Source organism: Sphaerodactylus townsendi, linkage group LG03 (assembly GCF_021028975.2).
Source record: "Sphaerodactylus townsendi isolate TG3544 linkage group LG03, MPM_Stown_v2.3, whole genome shotgun sequence".
In the NCBI taxonomy this organism is placed as follows: domain Eukaryota; kingdom Metazoa; phylum Chordata; class Lepidosauria; order Squamata; family Sphaerodactylidae; genus Sphaerodactylus; species Sphaerodactylus townsendi.
Genome location: NC_059427.1, coordinates 107,830,483 through 107,851,963, shown reverse-complemented (window position 1 = coordinate 107,851,963; position 21,481 = coordinate 107,830,483). Strand labels below are relative to the sequence as shown.

The 21,481-nt window shown below is 40.6% G+C and overlaps 1 protein-coding gene across 4 annotated transcripts in view; it reads right to left on the bottom strand.

Annotated features, from left to right (window-relative positions):
* The window catches only part of PWWP2A (PWWP domain containing 2A), a 34,979-nt gene that overhangs the window by 3,457 nt on the left and 10,041 nt on the right, over positions 1–21,481 (bottom strand). The window contains exons 2-3 of one of the 4 annotated variants that reach the window (XM_048488451.1): positions 14,668–16,359; positions 5,739–5,866 (exon numbers count right to left, since the gene is read on the bottom strand). In XM_048488451.1, coding sequence (XP_048344408.1) covers positions 14,682–16,359 — 1,678 coding nt within the window. In that variant the 3' untranslated portion in view covers positions 5,739–5,866; positions 14,668–14,681. Of the gene's footprint in view, positions 1–5,738; positions 5,867–13,536; positions 16,360–21,481 lie in introns of those variants that run through there. The other 3 variants (XM_048488449.1, XM_048488452.1, XM_048488448.1) reach the window with 3 other exon arrangements.

The following is a 21,481-nucleotide window of genomic DNA, read 5'->3' as shown; positions in this document are numbered from 1 at the left end:
TGTACAAGCACTGAGTCATTACTGACCCAAGGTGTGATGTCACATCACACTATTTACTAAGTAGACCATATTTACGGGGTGGTTTGTCATTGCCTTCCCAAGTCATCTACAGTTTACCCCCAACAAGTTGGATACTCATTTTACTGACATCAGAAGGCTGGAAGGCTGAGTCAACCTGGAGCCAGCTACCTAAAACTGACTTTGGTTGGGATCAAACTCAGGTGGCGAGCAAAGCTTGGACTGCAGTACTGCAGCTTACCACTCTGCACCACAGGGCTCCTATAATATTAAGAAAAGCATAAGAGCGCAAGAATAACATAAAACAGTTAGCAGCCTACAGTGATCCACATGAAATAGGCCTGAGGCTGGAAACAGACTATAAAAATAATTTTTTAAAGATCAAAACCTTTTCTTAAAAGGTTGAGTAAAAAGTAATTTGTAGGGCTGTCACCTAGAAGAAGGTGGGCTAAGGTGCCACTGTGGAGAAAAGCCAGCCTTTCTGGTTGCCAGCTAGCCCACGTTTGCCTGCACAGGCACAGAGAGCCAGACTTCTGAGGAGAATCATAATGCTGGCTGCAACACTGTATACAACTGTGCAATTTTAAGCCCAGTTTATTCCAGTAAGATTCAAAAATACATAAGAGTACTGGACTGTGGCCTCTGTCTTTAAGAAACTGTTAAGTTATCCAGCTGTAATGGTAAAAACTAGACGAAAATTCAAGAACGCAGGTCCAGTTCTTGTGCTTATCCTCTTACAGTGTTCCAAGTACAGCAGAGTTAGCAGCACAATAAGGGCAGTATTTTTCAAAGTTTGCTGCCCTGAAGTCATAGAACTAGAAGGACCCAAATGCCATTCAGAGGTAGCTTCTGGCCTTTTGCTATTCAGACTCCAGTATGCAGTGATATAAGTGGGGTGTGGTGATTAGACCAGGATCTGAGAGACTCAGGTTTAACCTGCAGTCCACTTTGGATTCTTGCTGGGTGAGGAAAAAAAATGTAAGTCACTTTGAATTCCCAGAGGGGAGAAAGGTGAAGTGTAAATCAAGTAAATAAATAAATAAATAAATAATAGGATCCTGAGAACTTTGGGAAGAATACTCCTGCTAACAAGTGATAGAAAACATTTAACCAAAAAAAAGCACAAGGGTTTAAAGGTCATATAGGAAGGCGAGAAGAGTCAGCCCTTTAGCTCACTGCACTATCCTGAGCAGAGTTAAAGCTCTCTATGTCAACTGAAATCAATATATTTAGAAGGGTGTAACTGCTTGAGATGGTACTGATAGTTCTGTTATGGGAACCCCCATTTCCACCCACAAAAAAGGAGTCAGAATGGTGGCATTGAGAGATAACTGTCCACGCAAATCAGAACTAGACACCGTATTCCCAGGATCAGAAGTCTCCACTGAAAAACTTACAGAATTATAACTCCACTCCAGCATAAGTGGTTAATCTGGCAGGAAGATGCCACATATAACAGACTTAGTCTGATCTTTGTTATTTGTGCCAGCATTTTTTATTGGAATATTAACATGACATTCCTATAACATCATGCTTTTTAAAGTACTGATGTCTGTGGCTCTTGTGACTCAGCCTAAGGCTAAGCATTGTGCTGAAACAAACAGTAAGATCCCTGCCTTGGAGTCCAATAGCATAAAGTAACAAGGTTCCACAACTTTATGCTCAGTGAGCCACAGCCTGTGAGCTATCGAACTCAAATACAACTGGCAGACAGAAAAGAGCAGACTGAAGACTGAAACCAAAAGTGTGTTGAATGGGAAATGGTGACTGGGGGCAATACCTCCTCCGGGCGCCCCCTCGCTCTCTGCAGTCTTGCTCCTGTCATCCCCAGGACCTGGGGAGGGCAAAAGTCAGCCTGCACGAAGACGCGGGGGTGGGGTTCAGCTGCAGGGGGTGGTGGCCAGGTGCTCCCCCCACATGCAGGAGAGGTGGAGCTCAGTGACATGTGGTTGAGGAGCACGCTGTTTCATCATGTGGGGCGGGGTGCCCGGCGCCTCACCACATGACCAAAAGGCGTGTGGCCGGGGACATGGGTGACCCCTATAGAACAAATGCCTCTGAAACAAATTCACACTGTAAGGCAGAGACTGCCAAGGGTCTTATTTTGGGGGGAACAGCAGGCATCTGCAAACAATGCGGAGGAATTCCAAAATACTATGCCCAAAGAGCAACGTAACCATGCTATTCAGGAATGGCTACAGCTAGAGAATTCTCTGTTTAGTCCCAAGAAAAAGAGGCCATCCAAATTCAATGAATAGGAACAGGGAAAGCTCTGGATTATACATAGCATCACAGATACAAACAGAGGCTCTCTCCACCTTTGGAAGAATCAAAACAAGAGGCCAGAAAACCAAGGCTACAAACAGAGGGCACTAGATCACCAGTCTGTACGATGGAGACACCAACTCCTGAGACAAGCTTAATACCTGTGACTCACCCCATTAGCTGATGGAAAAGGGATGGTGGATCCAGGCCTGAAAAAGAATATATGATAACCCCCCCCCCCCCACACACACACACATTTTAATGCTTTTAATTCCCATCTGCCATCCTCTAGGATTCTAATGTTCTTTCACTGATCTCATCTACCATGATTCATGGAAGCCATCTTTCTAAGAAGGCATTTACTACTTAAAAATAGTTAGCAATTCTCTATGCCTTTGATTTTTATCAGTTTTTGGGGAGGTCCAGTTAAAGATTCCCTGTGTCAAACTGTAATTTATGCACAGTATAATGCACTCTAGACCTCAACATTGTGTTCTGGAATGCTGCATTTCAAAGGCGGTAGCAATTTGCTCATGGCAACTTATGTACAATTTGATCAGACTGGCAAGAAAGACAAGTCAGTGTGAACATGTAATGCACAGTAAATTTGCTTTACAATAAATGAAAATCAAACTAATTGACTTCCTGATTCTCTTGTACGTAACTGTATTTAGTACCATGACTGTCCAGAAAACATGAACACAACTCTCATATATCAGCCTCTAGCAGAAAAGTTAGCACTTATGCTTTCTGAACAATATAAATAAAATGTATTGAAAATGTGAAAAGAAGCATTTTGTGAAGGAAGTTTGCAGTTTTTTCCTCTAAGATGTCCTCAACCCAGTTTTTTTAAAATGTTAAACTAGTGATCTTTTCCCCCAAGACAGGTTGAAGACGTTTCCTGCTTGCTGTGCAGAAAGCAGGAAATGTCTTATTTTTTCCCGCCCGAGTTTAAAGCTCTCACTTTCAGTTTCTCCACAGCTCGTGGCCATTTTCTGCTGCTCCAGGGATTTACCGTGCTGCCTGTCATTAGCTGTGTTTGTTCCCAGGGCTGTTTCCTCTACTTGCATCGCAGGTGGCTGGTATTTCAGCTTGTACAGTACACAAATAAACTCAGTTTTCCCTGCTGACGATGCGCATGTGTCGTTTTTTCCATTTTTAAATTTTTAATGAAGTGCCTTCGAAGCTTAGATCTCATATTGTGTCTTCGTAGCTTCAATGAACCCCCCCGATGGAAAAAATGAGTGTGTCATCAGCAGGGAAAGTTAGGTTTATTTATGTACTGTACAAGTTGAAATAGCAGCGGCCTGCGATGCAAGCTGAGGAAACAGCCCTGGGAACAACTCAGCTAATGTCAGGCGTTACAGTGAATCCCTGAAGAAGCAGAAAATGGCGGGCAAAGGCTGCGGAGAAACTGAAAGTGACAGCTTGCAGATCGGGTGGGAGAAAAACCCCACTTTCTCCTCATGCTTCACTGTCTGTGCTGTCCAGGCAAAAAAAAATGAGCAAACATTTTTTTTAAGACGTCCCCATGGCGTCTTACTTATGTTGTGCAGAAAGGGCCACTGAGTTCTTATTTAACTGAGCTGGTGAAGAGATAAAAGCAGCATCTTAATTACCATATGAATAAACCTAAACCAGAACATATCAATATTACACCACATTTACATGAACAGATTTGCAACTAAACCCCATTCTACTGTTGTTTTTGCAATTTAACTTTTGACAGATGTGTGTCTATTATGACTAAGATACAAAGATCCATATAACTACCCCAAAGGGCTGTTTTCTCTTAAACAGCAACCCAACCTCCCCCCAAGTCAAAATGGTAAATTGCTTTCCAATCTGATGATACATTTCAAAGCAATTTGCAATACAGCATGGAAAATTAATGTTCAAATAAAAAAAAGTCCAAAAGGCAAGTCATGCTGCTGTTCAGGGCTGGGATCTTAGACATACCTCTAACTAAATCACAGGCATCCCACGAAGGCCTTTTGACAGACAGTATTCCAATTTCCAAAGGAGTCAAACAGGGCTGCGTCCTGGCCCCCACTCTTTTCAACCTGTTCTTAAGTGACCTCCCCTCTACTCTCTCAGCAGTGAACAGCCATGCCCCAAAACTGGGTACATCCCATGTATCAATTCTGCTCTATGCAGATGACGCTGTCCTTCTCTCTCGATCCAGAGTTGGCCTCAGATGCTTAATGAAGCGCTGTGTGGATTACTGTGAATCCAACATACTGACAATTAATTATGAAAAAACCAAGGTATTGGTCTTCTCTAGGCGCTTTAAGAAGCTCACATGGGCAATGAAAAGCACCAAAATTGAACAGGTTAAGTACTATAAATACCTTGGCCTCTCATTCTCCTTTAACCTTTCATGGGCAACCCAGAGGAAGGCCGCTCTCCTAGCTACATCTAACAGTATGTTAGCATTACTACGTTTCTTTTACAGCAGTGGCCACTCCTTTATCCCTCCTGCCCTCAAATTTTTCAATGCCAAAGTCACCTCGAGATTGCTTTACGGAGTCCCAATTTGGATTCAAGCTATTAACCACTCCTTGAATTCTCTTCAATCCAATTTTTTTCACAACATAACTGGACTCCCAAATTGCGTGCCCTACGCAGCTCTTTGTCTGGAGTTAGGTCAAAACTCCTTGGAATCAGCCGCTTGGCTGAGGACTGTTAGATTCTGGCTGCAAATTCATTTTCTCTCAGACTATAATTCCCTGGTCCACCATCTGCTCTCTGACACTCATTCCAACCCCTGGTTTTCCATAATTGAAGAAAAAATGGCCTCTATTGGACTGTCAGTGGATTCACTTTGCCCTTTGTCCTATTCAGAAGCTTATAGGAAATTAAAAGGTCAACTATTGGATAGAGAGTTCTCTACCCTAATCACTGCAGCCAAGAAAACGTGCTCCCCCTGTATTTTTCTCTCCCATTTGGATGGGGCCACTTGGCACACTACCTGTATTGCTTAATAAACCCTGTTCAAAGGAGAGCCATAATGCTCGCCAGGTTTAATGTTATGCCTTCTACCTTGTTACATGGCAGATTTAATAAGCAAGAAAAGGCTAAAAGATTGTGCCCATGTAACGATGGCTCAGTTGAATCTCTGGCCCACCAATTACTACACTGTCTCAGATTCAAGGAAATCAGATCCAAGTATGTGAATCTTACTCCTTTACATTTACCCCATCTCCCCAATTTAATTAGATTACACTACTTGCTGGACAACCCTGATCCTTCTCTCTGTATGATAGTGGCAGACTTTCTCCTGGAAATTACTAAATGCCAGTAGATTTCCTTCGACCTGTTTTGTATATGCTTTTTAATCCGTTTTTTATTATTGTTGTACTGTTGTCTATGCCAATAAAGGCTTGCTTCTCGCTTCTCGTAAATCACAGGCATTGTAGAACGATAAGCCTTGTAAGGAGGATTTCTAGAGGATCCTGGCTTTTAGAGGCTCAGGAGAGCACAATTTCCAATACAATTATACGATTGGAGCAGGGGAATTAATATAGGAGTTGACACATTAAAAGCAAGAAATATGGCTTGAACAGCAAGCACAACCTGAATTCTGGGATCAGAAATAGATGAATCAAATAGTTAAAAGGATTCCAGAAATCTTTTTCAAATGTCTTATAACATCATTTTTAGACGTCAATAGAACAAACTGTGTAACTTAAGGGAAGACTTCATACTGACCTATTGCTTCTTCATTTGTTACGTATATATGGGGGCAAAAACATAAATCTTTCCTATGAACACTTGCTTTCTAGGCTGCTAACAAATGGTACGCAAAATTCTGGTTCAAAGGTGTGTGTTTTTAAACTACACCTTGTTTTTCTTTCCTCACAATTACAGCGAGAACAGGATTTAGGACCAATAATTTATTTAGAGTAAAAACTAGGGGCTAGACCCAGGGTTTCTGTTCTGCCATCCGTGAGGCCTTCCTCCAACCCAATGAATGTTCTGCTGATGCAACCGGCTTCACTTATCAGAGTGGAAATGATGTACCTAACACCAAGAAATTAAATAAACAACCATTTATTCCAATTTCCTTTCCATAATGCTATCACTGCTGAATAAAAGACCTACAAATGTACAGTAAACCAGTGCAGTGTAGTGGTTCACAGTTCTATCTCCTTCCCATGCAGAATTTTTGCTTACTTATAGAAGTGGAAAACTTAGCATGCAGAGATTCCGCAAGCACTCAAGACACATTTGATATGAGAGATTCCAGGTCTTATAATTGCAAATGGTAATGTATGGAGTGGGACTAGTATATTTTCTGTACTGCTGCTGTAAATAACACTCCTACACATTGCTGTATTTCAAAGATATGAATAGAGTTTGACTGAAAATAGGAATCCCTCATTTTTTAAAAAAAGATTAATCTCTAATCTGTCATGTATATACAGAAAGTTACACAAGGTTGTACCCAGCAATCTAGAGCACAAGGATTGTAGATCGTTCCTTCCTCCAGCAGTCCTTTATGACCCAAGGAAAGTTGAGTCCAAGGGAAACAGGACCCATGTGGGCCCACGACCACATGGCTCAGGGGTTGCATTAGGGGAGGGTAAGAGGACAAAACTATGTCTACTCTTTTTCATCAGAAAAGAGGGAAGGCAGGGCAATCTTGTCCCTTTCTAGAACCCCCCCCCAACCACCACCTCTGAGTCTCACATTGCTGGGAATCAACTTTCCTAGAGTTGGAAATGGAAGCTCAGGGGGAATGAAAACAGAGGAAAGATCCATGAGCTAACACCAAGGAGAATGGCTATTTTAGGAATTCATCAGACAACTTCCCTGACCTGGATGGCCTAGGCTGGGCTGATTTTGTCAGATTTCAGAAGGTAAGTAGGGTCAGCCCTGGTTAGTATTTGGACAGGAGACCTCCAGGAAAGTAAAGGATCTCTACAAGAGATGGACAATAGCAAACCACCTGTTAAGTCTCTTGAAAACCCACTAGGGGTTGCTGCGACTTGATGGCATTTTACACACATACCGTATATACTCATGTATAAGTCGAATTTTTCAGCACATTTTTAATGCTGAAAAAGCTCCCCTCGACTTATATGCGGGTCATTAAATTTTTTTTGTGTTTTTACTTTGCCGGCCAGCAGGGGGCGCAGTTTTTATGCTAGCGACACCAAAATTTCAGGGTACCTTCAGAAGACACTCCAGATGATACCAGCCAAGTTTGGTAATGTTTGGTTCAGGGGGTCCAAAGTTATGGACCCCCAAAGGAGGTGCCCCCATTCCCCATTGTTTTCAATGGGAGCTATTAGTAGATGGGGCTACCCTTTTGAGGGTCCATAACTTTGGACCCTCTGAACCAAACTTCACCAAACCTGGCTGGTCTCATCAGGAGAGTCTCTTTATGATACCAGCAAGGTTTGGTGAAGTTTGGGTCAGGGGATCCAAAGTTATTGATTCCCAAAGGGGTGCCCCATCCCCCATTGTTTACAATGGAAGCTAATAGTAGATTTTCCATTTCTGATAATATCCCTCTTAAAATCTAAGTTGGGTTACATTTGGACATACAGATGATGATGAGGAATCCAGTTTTGAAGGATTTTAACTCTTATGTTTTAGCTTGGTTGCTGGTTGAGCTAAGGTTTTTGTACTTTTAAAGTTATTGTTGATACCATATTGTTCTTGTTGACCCTCTTTTCCACTTACAGAGCTAGTTTACTGTTTTTCTCCGAAATAAATATTCAAAAACATTTAACCTACTGATGCCTCAATTAATGTAATTTTATTGGTATCTATTTTTATTTTTGAAATTTACCAGTAGCTGCTGCATTTCCCACCCTCGACTTATACGCGAGTCAATAAGTTTTCCCAGCTTTTTGTGGTAAAATTAAGTGCCTCGACTTATATGCGGGTCGACTTATACACGAGTATATACGGTACATCAGACAACTTCAATTAAAGTACCGGTAAATTAGACTGGTGTCAACAAATATTTATTTATTTATTGGATTTATTGGCCGCCCTCCCCCGAAAGAGCAGGGGAATATGTGTGTGAATGTATACATCTTATAAGTTTATATTTTTAACCCTATATTTTTATGTTATCAAAAATAATCTTATACTGTATAGTAACGAAACCAAAGGGCACCTATTTAAATCAGTGTAAACTGATTTACAGGTAAACATTCACATACTGTATCCTCAGTATATAATTCCCTTGGAACTGGCTTGCCATATAACATTGTGCAGATATAAGATGATTCAAGGGACTGTTAAAATTTAAGTGGGTGAGGCACATGTAGAGAGGACTACTAGAGTATGCAGAACATTTCTGCACAAAGGCATTTCCTCCCCGCCCCCCACCATCGTGTGGGTCAGGCCACCCCATTGCCAAGCATGGGCAGCATGCTTTGCCTACTGAGGCTTTTATGATTTATCTACCAAAAATTCAGACTTGCATTGGATCTCCTCTTCCTCTTAGCCATTTTTAAATAGCCACATTAATTCAGCCACCAGCATGACTAATAACTCCGACTGTTGCCCTTCCTGCATGAAGACAAATTCAGCATGTGTTCCAATTTTATTTCGAATCCACCATGGCCCACACATACATTACACAGTGCTGTACCATGGAACAAGATACCGTATATGGTCGTGTATAAGTCAACCCACATATAAGTCGAGGTACCTAATTTTACCACAAAAAACTGGGAAAACGTATTGACTCGCATATAAGTCAAGGGTGGGGAATACAGCAGCTACTGGTAAATTTCAAAAATAAAAATAGATACCAATAAAATTATATTAATTGAGGCATCAATAGGTTAAATGTTTTTGAATATTTATTTCAAAGAAAAACAGTAAACTAGCTCTGTAAGTGGAAAAGAGGGTCAACAAGAACAATATGGTCTCAGCAATAACTGTTTATGTTAGCACTACCAACATTTCAGAGTATCTTTAGTAGACCTTCATGATGATACCACCCAGGTTTGGTGAAGTTTGGTTCAGGGGATCCAGAGTTATGGACCCTCAAAAGGGTAGCCCCATTAGCTTCCATTGGAAACAATGGGGGATGGGAGCACCCACTTTGGGGATCCATAACTTTGGCCCCCCTGAACCAAACATCACCAAACCTGGCTGGTATCAGCAAGAGATTATCCTGGTAATACTACCCAGGTTTAGTGAAGTTTGGTTCAAGTGATCCAAAGTTATGGACCCTCAAAATGTAGCCCCATCTACTATTAGCTCCCATTGGAAACAATGGGGGATGGGACACCCCCTTTGGGGGTCCATAACTTTGGACCCCCTGAACCAAACTTTACCAAACTTGGCTGGTATCATCAGGAGTGTCACTAAATGATACCCTAAATTTTGGTGCCACTAGCCTAAAAACTGCACCCCCTGGCGGCCAACAAAGTAAAAACCCTAAAATATTTCTTAAAACACACCTCACTAGTGTATAAGTCGAGGGGGGCTTTTTCAGCACAAAAAAATGTGCTGAAAAACTCGACTTATACATGAGTATATACGGTATATGTATTCAGCTCAGCCTTTGTCCTTTACCAGATGCAGCAGCCTCAAGACTATGCCATGTCTTACTGAACTGTTTTTCCTGCTTTTAAGCTGCTCAGGAATCTTATCAACTTACTTGTACACAAACAATTTACTACAACCTTTGCAAGATACGATTTCCAAGAGGACAAGGTACTGAAAAGGAAGGAGAAATGCCTCATTTCCTTCAGAAGCTAAGCCAGGTATGCGTCATGCCGCCAGTCATGCTTAACGATACACATCTGACCTTTCCCAAGCAGGCCTTTGGCCCATTACCAAACTGAAGGGACAACTGTCTATAAAATAAGCTCTCTTGCTTGCTTTAAAAGTGCAATTTGTTGGTCAATTCTTATTGTGTCACCAATGCTTGTGTGGATAAATTGCCATTGTTGCAATGAGGAGGAACATATACATACATTCTATGACAGTGATGGCGAACCTTTTCGAGACCGAGTGCCCAAATTGCAACCCCAAACCCACTTATTTATCATAAAGTGCCAGCATGGCAATTTAACCTGAATACTGAGAATTTAGTTTAGAAAAAAGTTGGCTCCAAGGCGCACTTTACTAGGGAGTAAGCTTGGTGAAGCAACTGTGCAACGCTTCGAATGGGTGAATCACGACCCTAGGAGGGTTTACTCAGAAGCAAGCCCCACTGCCAGCAACCGAGCTTACTCCCAGGTAAAGGATCGTGCCCAGGCTAGCATAGAGATGTGTGTGTGGGGGTGATTTTCTGCCCCCCCCACATGATGAACTCTGTGCACATGTGCCCACAGAAAGGGCTCTGAGTGCCAACTCTGGCACCCGTGCCATAGGTTCGCCACTGCTGTTCTATGGGCACATGTTATTTTTAACCTCAGTTTATAATGAACAATTAATCAGGACCGTGCTATTGTGCCTGCTTTTCTAGAAGCTCTTATACCAGATTTTTAAACTGCAGTTTATATCATCTGCACTGGCACTAGTTATGCAGGTAACACTGTTGAGCTATACCAGTGGTGGTGAACCTATGGCACGGGTGTCAGAGGTGGCACTCAGAGCCCTCTGTGGGCACGCGTGCACAGAGTTCATCATGTGGGGGGGGGGGGGCAATAGGTAACCCTGTTAAGTGCTGTTAAACCCCACTGATTTTCATGGGAAGAACTAAAGCACAATCCTTTACCTGGGAATAAGCTCAGTTGCTGGCAACAGGCCTTGCTTCTAAACCCTCCTAGGGGCGTGATTCACCCGTTGGAAGCATTGCACGGTTGCTTCAAAGCAAAGCCACCAACTACCACCAAGCTTACTCTCGAGTAATGCGTGCCTTGGAGCCAACAGTTTTAAACCAAAACCTCAGTATTCGGGTTAAATTGCCATGTTGGCTCTTTGCGATAAATAAGTGGGTTTTGGGTTGCAGTTTGGGCACTCTGTCTTGAAAAGGTTTACCATCACTGAGCTATACATTACGCATCTGCAATTAAGGTAGATCAGAACAATGCCAAGATTTGCGCATCATGTGAGACACAGCGGTTAACTGTTCAAGCAACACAGGTCTGTGCACTGGAGTTCCACTGAGCACATAACTTGAGGACTGTGATAGCTACGTTTCTTGCAATTACATGACAGGGGAGTTGATGGCAAACAAAGTGTAAAAGCCCCATAGCCAGCTGACTGCATGCGGTTGTGTTGCTTATGGTAACAAGCCATCTGTCCAATCAGTAATTTCATTCCATTTCAGAACACCCTGTATCACCGTAGCTCCACAGTACAAAACAGTGAATGCTAAAATTGAATAATTTTTTTAAAAAACATCTTTCATGCAGTTTGAAGCCACAAGGGCTTAAGTTCCTTTCAGGTTTACAAGGGCACATCCAATGATGCCCGCATTTTAAAGCAACCAGTGGAAGCAGATAATAAGCCAGATTACCTGCAATTTAAGACAAATATACAAAGCAAAAGGTTGCACCTAAAATAACAAGGTTTTGTTTTCAAAATAGGACTAGAATGTTTTTCAACCAATTGTGTATTTTATTCCAAGTAAGTCAGTGGTTTGGATTCAAAAATTCTGCTTGCAGGGGAGTCAAGAACTGAGTGAATGGAGTGTAGACAAGCAGAAAATCAGTTTCCCTACTCCACCACAGGGTCTTTGGAGGCAAGCTCATATTTGTTTTGAAGCTGCTTTGGTGCCCTCTTTCAAACAGTTGTTTTTGAGGCTGTGCAGCGAATCCAATATATGCAGTAAATAAACTGACATTACCTAACGTCTGAGGAAAAAAACCAAACCACGCGAGTTAATAAAATGACATTAAGTCATCATGGATGACATTATCACTAAAGAATGCCACGATTCAAACTACTAATGAAAAAAAAGCACAAATACTTTGAAAAGAGCACCAAACCAATGTAAAAAACTGTTGGGGAAAAATGAAAACAAAATTTTGAGCTCAACACATGTAAGTTCAGCAGTAGTACATCAGGCACAACCTGCCAGACTGCAGCCTACAGGCTGAGTGGCAAATTTTGAAGAATTAAAGAACTGTGTAGTAGAAGATAACTTTAAAGGCAGAGTTCCATTTATTCCCAATTTCTCTGAGCCAAGCCTTTGCAAACTAATTATACCCCTGATAGTACGTCTAATGTGTTAAGTGATGTACATTCAAAAGGGGAAATACTAGCACTATTGGGTATTAACATAATATTTGATTACGTGCAGTTACAGAGAAAGGGCTGGCTCATGTCTTACAAAACCAGCATGTAACCTGTATAAACCTGTGATCTCGTAACACATGGCCTTCAGTCTAGGCTGCATTTTCAAGCCTGCATCAGGCAGTAACAGCTGTCAGCTACATTGTGCATTTTTAAAAATTAAGCACAGCCTCCCTTAAAAAATAAAATCACACACTACATTTGTTTCTGTTTGCAGGAAAGAGAATACGCTATACAGGAAAGAAACAGATTGCATACTATTAAGGCATTGATTTTGTGTGTTTTCTAAGTTCAAAAAGCATTGACTAGATGACTTTGGAAGTAAATTTCTCTTAAGATTAGGAAATGTATCACCTAACATCAGCATGATGATTTCTTCACTACAGCAGATTTCAGAACTATGTACACGGCATGTGAGTAACAAGGTTAATATCTTGGAATGAAATTATGACTAAAGCTTCAATACTTAGTAAAAACACATACCTTACCATCAAAGTGTCACAAAAGAGCCTTACATTCTTTATATTGTGTATTTGAATTATACAATTTGAATTTAGTTTTGCTTTAAACCTTTCCCATTTTTAAGAGCCTACTCGTGTAAAATAGCTGTGTGAATTTCTTAGGGATAAAATTAGGCACTTTTTCCCAGCATGTAAAGGAGAATATACCAAACCGAACCCATTACAGAGTGCAGTGTTTAAGTTAATCAACTGCATAAAAATGCCCAACACTGAGCAAGAGACATGCAGAAGACATAAATATATGTGTGGACACTAACATTTAGTAACATGAAATTGTGGAAAAAGTTACTCCTGCAAAGATACTATTTTTGTAGAACATTTGACAAGTGTTTACTCAGGGCAAAGAATTATATTTATGCACATCCATATTTTATATGCAGAAAGTAAACCTAATTTAGATAGTACTGAACGAGAATTATTCCCATTTTAAATGTCTCCTAAACATTGCATGAAAACAATCATCTTTGTTTCCTGATTTGTTCAAAGCTTTTTGAGAAACACACACAAATAATTAGATTTAGTCAATTTTATTTACAATTTTTGTACATTTCAGAGCATTACACAATTACATTTTCCATATTTTCTGACCTGCAAACAGATACCTTAAATGGAAATATTTTAAAAAATGCAGTTCGGTACATCCAAATGCAACAATTACACATCTGACAGTTCACAAAGTGTAATTTACTAGGACGTATCCTAAGAATTTAAGAACAAGAAGTCAGCAAAAAAATCTGACCGAATTATTTACACAACACAAAAACTCTCAAGCTAACCCCTCAGGACAATTGTCCTAAGAAACCCCCACCCCACCCTAGGAAGTTATGATTCACACCTATGCAGCATTAACAGCCCTTGATCCCAAACACTGAGGGACTTTTCAGACCTGTCTATGAGTAACAGGCTTCCTCTTGACTTGCCAAACCCTGAAGTTCATACTTGCATCCCTGGATGCATAGCACAGATTGAGTGTCTAGAAAGAAGTGACCACCAAGACCCATCTACCAATGAATAGACTTTTTTAAACAGACTTCAGATGAAACTGATTTCTAAAAGAATTAAAAATGGACTGTATAAAATAAAGTGTTTTGGGCATAGTTCTGAAGGCTTTGGGGCCCATTCACACTGGCAGACTCAGCCTATTAGAATCAATTTTAAGTAAAAATATTTAAACAAAAGCTCAACGGCTTAAATAGTACCAAGGGTTCTGCATTCAAGGTGGAGTATTCAGGTCATGTATTTAACTTCCATTTTTTGTATTTACCTCCCACCCCCCACCCCCTTCCACACACTGACATGGTATATATAGTGGGTAGAAACTAGTAAAAATTCCCTGCAAATAAACTGCTCTTCGGCTGAGGTTATGGCTCCTGTGCATGGGTGGTCAGAGGAATTTTCAACTTTTACAAAAAAAATTTTTTTTAAGAGTCCTCTTGAAAAATACTGAGATCTCATTTTAGGTTAATTTGATTGCATGTACAATTTGTTAAGTATCACTTTCAGTCAAGACATTGCTACAAATGGAAATTTCAGTATAAAAAAGCAGCCAACTGAGTGCAATTTTTTTCTTAAATTGGCCAAGTCCTTCATGGTATTAAGCTAGGCTATACATTTCATGGAGCCTCCATGTTTTTTTGCCTACCTTACTTTTCATGTTCATGTTTCAAACTGTGTCAGCAGGGCCCGGACTTCAGGAGTCAGCTGCTTAGCAGCTTTGGCTGCTTCTGTAATGGCCTTGCGGTAAAGGCCTTTTCTCTTCTTATTAAATCGCGACTGAAAGTTTTCTAAAAAAGGGGAGAGCTGTGAAAGAGCAAGGAAAGATGTTGTTGGGGACCCAAACCATGAAATACGCGCTTCCTGTCGTACTAAAAGGCCATTATCTTTCCGGCTCACAGTAATGGTAAGAATACGGGCTGGCCACCATGGGAAGCCATATATCTTGGCCCAAACAATGTCTCCTACACATATGGTCCTGCCATCTGGTGTGACACATTTAGAGACATTTTTTGAAAAGACTTTCATTTTCAAGGAATTACTCAGCTTTTTCTCTTCCTTTGAAGAGGACGAGGAGGAGGAGGAAGAAGGTGCATGCATGCTGCCTGGAGGAAAATCAAAGCTTTCAGTAGAACTACACTCAGAGTTGGTGGACTTCAAGTCATCTGTGCTATCACTACTACACACTGATGCACTGGAAGAGTCAGATTTCTTTTTATTAAGGGTCATGTAAACTGTTATATTGCTTTTGCTGCCTCTCTTGCCCAGTGTCTGCTGTTCATCCTGATCCTGATCAACAGGTACATGCATTTCATTTGTGTCCTGAACCTCAATGTTAGCCTCTTCTGTGCCTTCTGAGGGGCTCTGATTTTCTGAAGGGGCCTCACCTGCTGAACGGGTTGAGGAGCAGCCAGACTGGGGCTTGCCACTCCGCAATTTCTCAAGCCCTGTCTTGAGAGAAGAGTCGTTTTCTTCATTTCGGTACCTTTGTGGCTTTAGGCGCAACCGTGGGGGCAGGGGACCTGAGCTGGTGTTCTGAAGACGCCTTGTGAAATGGACCTTTGAATGTGCATTTTTGGAAGTGGAGGTTGCACTTTGTTTCTTTTGTGCCTTCTCTTTGGCTATTTTCAAAACTTCTCGAGCTTTTGCATGATCCATGTTTTTGCTCTGGAGAACTTTCTTAGTATTTAATTGCGTTTTTGACGTATTTGTGTGAGTTGAAACTTTAACCACTTTGCTCCTGCTGTGGGCAATATTTGCAACTTTGACCACAGAATTCCTTTTCTGGCTTTCATTTTGGCTTTTCCCATCAACTTTATGATCAGTTTTGATTTTTTTATTCACAGTAGTTACGCTCTCATTTCTTCGCTTTCTACTATCCTCATATTTTGAGGAGTCGCCCGCATTGCTGCTCTTTTTGATTTCTTTTTTTTCTGTAACAATACTGTTCTTACACTTGTCACACAAGACCTGTCTAGGTCGCAGTTTGATAGCATTCATAATTGAGGTGGGTTCCTCCCTGTACATTTTCCGCTTGGGCCGTTTAATTTTCCGAGGCGGAGGCTGAGGTATTGACTGGTTATATGTGTCCCTGATAAACAAAGGAGGAGGATAGGGTGCTCCCTCATGGAAAAGGGGAGGTGGTTTGGAAGTCCATAGGTTTTTAGCCAGGTTAGGTTCTGATGGCTGGATGGGAGAAGAGTCTGTGACTACACCATTGGCTTCACACTTCACCTGTGCCTCATCATGGAATGATTTAGTTTGGAGCTGCATTGCCTCAGGTTTATCCTTATACTCCCTTTTAGGAAAGATGGTCACAGGAATTCCATGGGGTCCAAACCTTAAAGAGAAATACAAACAGAGTTAATTGCTTAGCTCTAGTCCTTATATTCATCTTTTATCAGCCTGTAAAAAATGGTATTGGATGTATTCTTTATTGCTTTACAATCCATCCATTATTACAAAAAGACACCATTATCATACCAAATTAGAAATCATTCCTTTTAACCACAATGCCTCACCTATCTTCAGTTCTCCACAAAGAAAACTAGAAGAGTCACAATTCATGCCATGCAGGAGAAACTAACCCCACTCTCCCAGAGTTCTTAGAAGTGAAGGCAAATAACTTGGATGCCAAGGCAGAAACCACTAGCTGGTAGAAAGTATGTCAAATTTCTGTGGTAGCATGGCTAAAGTGTGCTGTGAAACAGCATACAATGCTAAAAGCCTTTTGATGCCTTCAGCAGGAAGTCTTGCTCTATGCTAGTATTACACTGATAGGAATAGATGGGATTTGGAGAAAGAGTGTGCTATACAAGCTGCTATGACAAAGCCTTAGCCAAAATTTTCTTTTTCTTGTAATCTTCAAACTGCACTCATGGTACTTACAGACATCTTTCTGTTTCTTGAATACATATTCTTAATATCCATACTAGCTATTTCTTTGTATTTTATACGAGACACAACAAATTGTTCCGGGGGTGGGTGGGTTGCGTGTAGACGATTTGCAACAGCAGAACTCAACTATGGTTAAATACCTGAGCAATTCTGTGGCAACTTGGAAAAGTAAAGTTAAATCAAATAAGGGCACACATACCAATCTCTGTCACGCTCCAGCACTTTTCATACAAGTAACAGCTTTCTACCAGCCTTCAATACATTCACAGACAAAACTTTCAGAAAACTTTTGACACTGTACTAGTGATAGGTGCTTGGTAATAACCTGTTCCTGTTTTTCTCCCAATTTCTTCTTCACATCTACCAAAGCATACTTGACATAAATGGTAAACTTGTGCACTCGAATTTAAGGTAACGGAAGTCTAACAATTTTCTCCTGGATTTCAAGTATACACCTCTAACTAGTATTTATTCAGAAATCACAATGACCATTCTGTATGCCATCCAACCAAATCGTGAAGCATTTTAATGTTCCATTAATTGCAACCTCAGAGATGTTAAGCATGTGCTTCACTGCTCTGCTGCAATAAAAGGGATAAAATAAGCTAATTTCTGGTTATATAACATTCATTCTCAGCATAGGTATTCAGCAAATTTCTGGTTGACGCATCTCAATTTAGGTCTAATTTTTTTTCAACTAACCACAACAAACTCCCATACTGTTCAATGTACAAACTTGACTGAAATCCCACTGTGCAACTGCACTATGTCCTTATTCACTGCAACATGGGAAAAATTGGACCAAGTGCCGTTGGACCAGTCACAGAACTCTCTTAGCTGGAGGAAAGCAACAGCAAAGCACCTTCTAACATCCCTTGCCTTAAAAACTCTACACGGATCACCATAAGTCAAATGTGACTTGATGGAACTTTTCACCATCTTCTTGTACTACAATCATACTAATGATTAGGAGCAACGAGTGTGTTACTCTGTAGTGTGGTTTTGTTACAGTAAAAACAAGAAAAAAACCACCAACTATTGTAAGCCACAAGCAGCTGCATATGGCCCTGATTGTGGTTTAATCTGCTACCAGAAAGACTATATTTACCAAGTGAAGATCTTAAACTATCCCAACTCATATTTTAGTAACAATCACAATAGCAATATTAATACCTCCTTAACCCTGGTGTTAAAAACACAGAAATGAACAAGTTATTTAACTTTTATGTTCGTTTGACACAATTTTAATCAGCATCAGAGATATGTGAATACTCACAATCATATTACCTGTGGAGAATGTTATGCAGCACATACTTAGTATTTTTCAAAATGAAAAATATGTTTGTGATACAACCTATTTATGGATTCTGCAAATGCAAATGCTGGAGAATTCTGAACAGACAATATCTTGAAAACCACTAAAGTTGCTTTATGCATCATCTTATGCAAGAAGAGTAAGTTTTAGTTCTGCCACAAGAATTCTAGTGTGCGTTAGCATCTATTATTCACAATAACTTTTAAGTGACATTCTTAGAATCATATAGTTGGAAGAGACCAGAGGGGCCATCAAGTCCAACCCCTTGCCATGCAGGAATACACAATCAAAGCACTCCCTACATATGTTCATTCAGCCTCTCTTTCAGAATCTTCAAAGAAAAAAAAACTCCACCACTCTCAGAGGCAGTGAATTCCACTGTCGAACAGCCCTGATAGTCAGAAAGTTCTTCCTAATGTTTAGGTTGAATCACCTTGAATCTATTACTCCATGTCCTAGTCGGTGATGCAGCAGAAAACAAGCTTGCTCCCTCTTTGACATGACATCTCTTCAAATATTTAAACGAGAGCCCTCCTTAACCTTCGCTTCTCCAGACTACACATCCGCAGCTTTGTAAGTCTCTCTTCGTAGGGAATGGATTCCAGATCTTTTACCATTTTGGTTGCCCCCCTCTGGACACATTCCAGAATATCCCTCTGAAATTGCGGTGCCCAGAACTGAACACAGTAGGTGAGGTCTGACCAATGCAGACTAGAGTGGTACAATTACTTCCCTCGATCTAGACACCATACTCTTATAGATGCATCCCAGAATTGTATTGGCTACTTGGCTGTCATATCACTGTTCAGTTTGTGGTCTACTAAGACTACCAGATCCCTATCACATGTACTGTCATCAAGCCAGGTGTCACCCATCCTATATCTGTGCATTTTTTCTGCCTAAGTGTAGAAGCTTACATTTATCTCTGTTGAAATTCACTTTGTTAGTTTTGGCCCAGCTCTTTAATCTGTCCAGATAATGTTGAATCCTGCCAATGTCCTCCAGGGTATTAGATATCCCTCCTAACTTTGTGCAAATTTGATTAACATGCCCTTTATTTCATTATCCAAGTCACTGATAAAAATATTGAATAGCACTGGGCCCAGGACAGAACCCTGTGGCACTACACTACTCACTTCTTTCCAGGATGAAAATGAGCCATTGATAAGCACTCTGTTCGGCCAGTCCGGCCAGTCAACCAATTACAAATCCATCTAACAGTTGCACTGTCTAGTCCACATCTTTCCAGCTTACTTGCAAGAATATCATGGGGCACCTAGTCAAAGGCCTTACTAAAATCAAGGTATGCTACGTCCACAGCATTCCTTTCATCTACCAAGCTTGTCATTCTATTAAAAAAAGAGATAAGATTAGTCTGGCATGATTTGTTTTTGAGAAACCCATGTTGATTTTCAGTGGTCACATTATTCCCTTCCAAGTTACTACAGACTGTCTCCTTAATGATCTGCTCTAGAATCTTTCCTGGTATTGATGTCAGGCTGACTAGGTGGCAGTTGTTTGGGTCCTCTTTTTCTCCCTTTTTGAAGATGGGGGACGTTAGCTCTCCTCCACTCTGCTGGGACTTCTCCTGTTCTCTTGGAGTTCTCAAAGATTATAGCAAGCAGTTCTGAGATTAGTTCTGCCAGTTCTTTTAATACCCTGGGATGTAGTTCATCAGGCCCTGGATATTTGAATTCATTTAAAGTATTCAGGTATTCCTGTACTAGCTCTTTCTTTATTCTGTGCTGAATTTCCCCCACTATATCTTCTGATTCATTTCCCCCCAGTTGAGCACTGTTTTTCTTTTTGTTGAATAGATCTGCCTTTTCTGTGTCACTTGTTAGAATTTCACCATCTTCTCCATCCAGTGACCCTATCATATCCTTTTTCTTCCTTTATGGACATAACCAAAAAAGAGAGCCCTTCTTATTGTTTTTAACATCTCTCGCAAGTCTGAGCTCGTTGTGAGTTTTAGCTTTTCTGACTTTCTCCCTACATGTCCTGGCTATTTGTTTGAATTCCTCTTTAGTAATTTCTCTTCTTTTCCATATCTTGTACTTTTATATTTTTTAAAGTACTTTTATTTTTTTAATATCTTTTTTGGTACTTTTATTCCCGTTTATATCTAGGTCACATCCATCCTGGTTTCTTTAGACACCTCCCATTTTTTCTCCTCATTGGAACTGTTTGAAATTGTGCTTTCGAGATCTCACTTTTTAGAAACTCCCATTTATCTTTTACTCCCTTCTCTTTTAGTATTCTTAACATGGGATCACACCCAGCAGTTTAAGTTTACTGAAATCTAGTTTACTGAAGTCTAGAACGTGTGTCCGACTAGACTTGGGATCCCCTTTCCATTGTATAACGAACTCCAGAACATGGTTACTCCCACCTAAGGACTTCCACCCCATTAATCAGGTAATCATTGTTGGTGAATGTACTAAAGAATAGTCCTAAAGAATTATACCTTTCTAAGCTCCTTAACTTCAATGGACTTGAAAGAGGGCAAAGCTGTTTAGGACAGTACTGCAAACCTATTTGAAGGGCATACCCTCATTAATGGATAAATCTTGTGTCACAGACTTCTAAACAGTGAGTCAGGAGCATCAGTGGAAGCACATAGAAAATAAAACAAAATTCTAACACATGCTTAATTCTGTTGAGAGGGATGACTAAAGTAGCACTATCCCAAAGAAGTTACCCATTAGTGCACACAGGATATAGTCAATCTGTTGTCACAAAGTTCTACCAAAAGATAATCAGCTATATTCAGTAACCAGCTATTTTTTTGCCATATTTCTCTTTGTGCAGTGCTATTTCCCTCAGCATTAGAAACTTCCAGTCATATGTGACCAATACCTTTCAAAGAGCTGGACAGTGCCTCCTAACATCAGACAAATGCAGACGGCAGTGGGGGTAGGGATATTACCGCAATAGACAAAGGTGCACAAGAGAAAGCAAAGCGTAGGATCCAAGCTGATATATTTAATTTGCATGCCACCCTGAAAAACTCGATGATCGTTTAGTTTCACAACTACCATGTGAGACGCAAAGTTCCCTATTAACATATATTCTTACAAGGAACAAACTTCTGACTTAGAGAAATGACTAGGTGAGGTATTACTAAGCCCAATCAATAAACACGGATACAGAGCAAGGATCTAAACCTACACTTCAGGAGCTATAGGGATGTGCCCTACATTTAGAAGTTCTGCTGTTAAGTTCTGCTGCTGCTCCTACGTGACCCTTC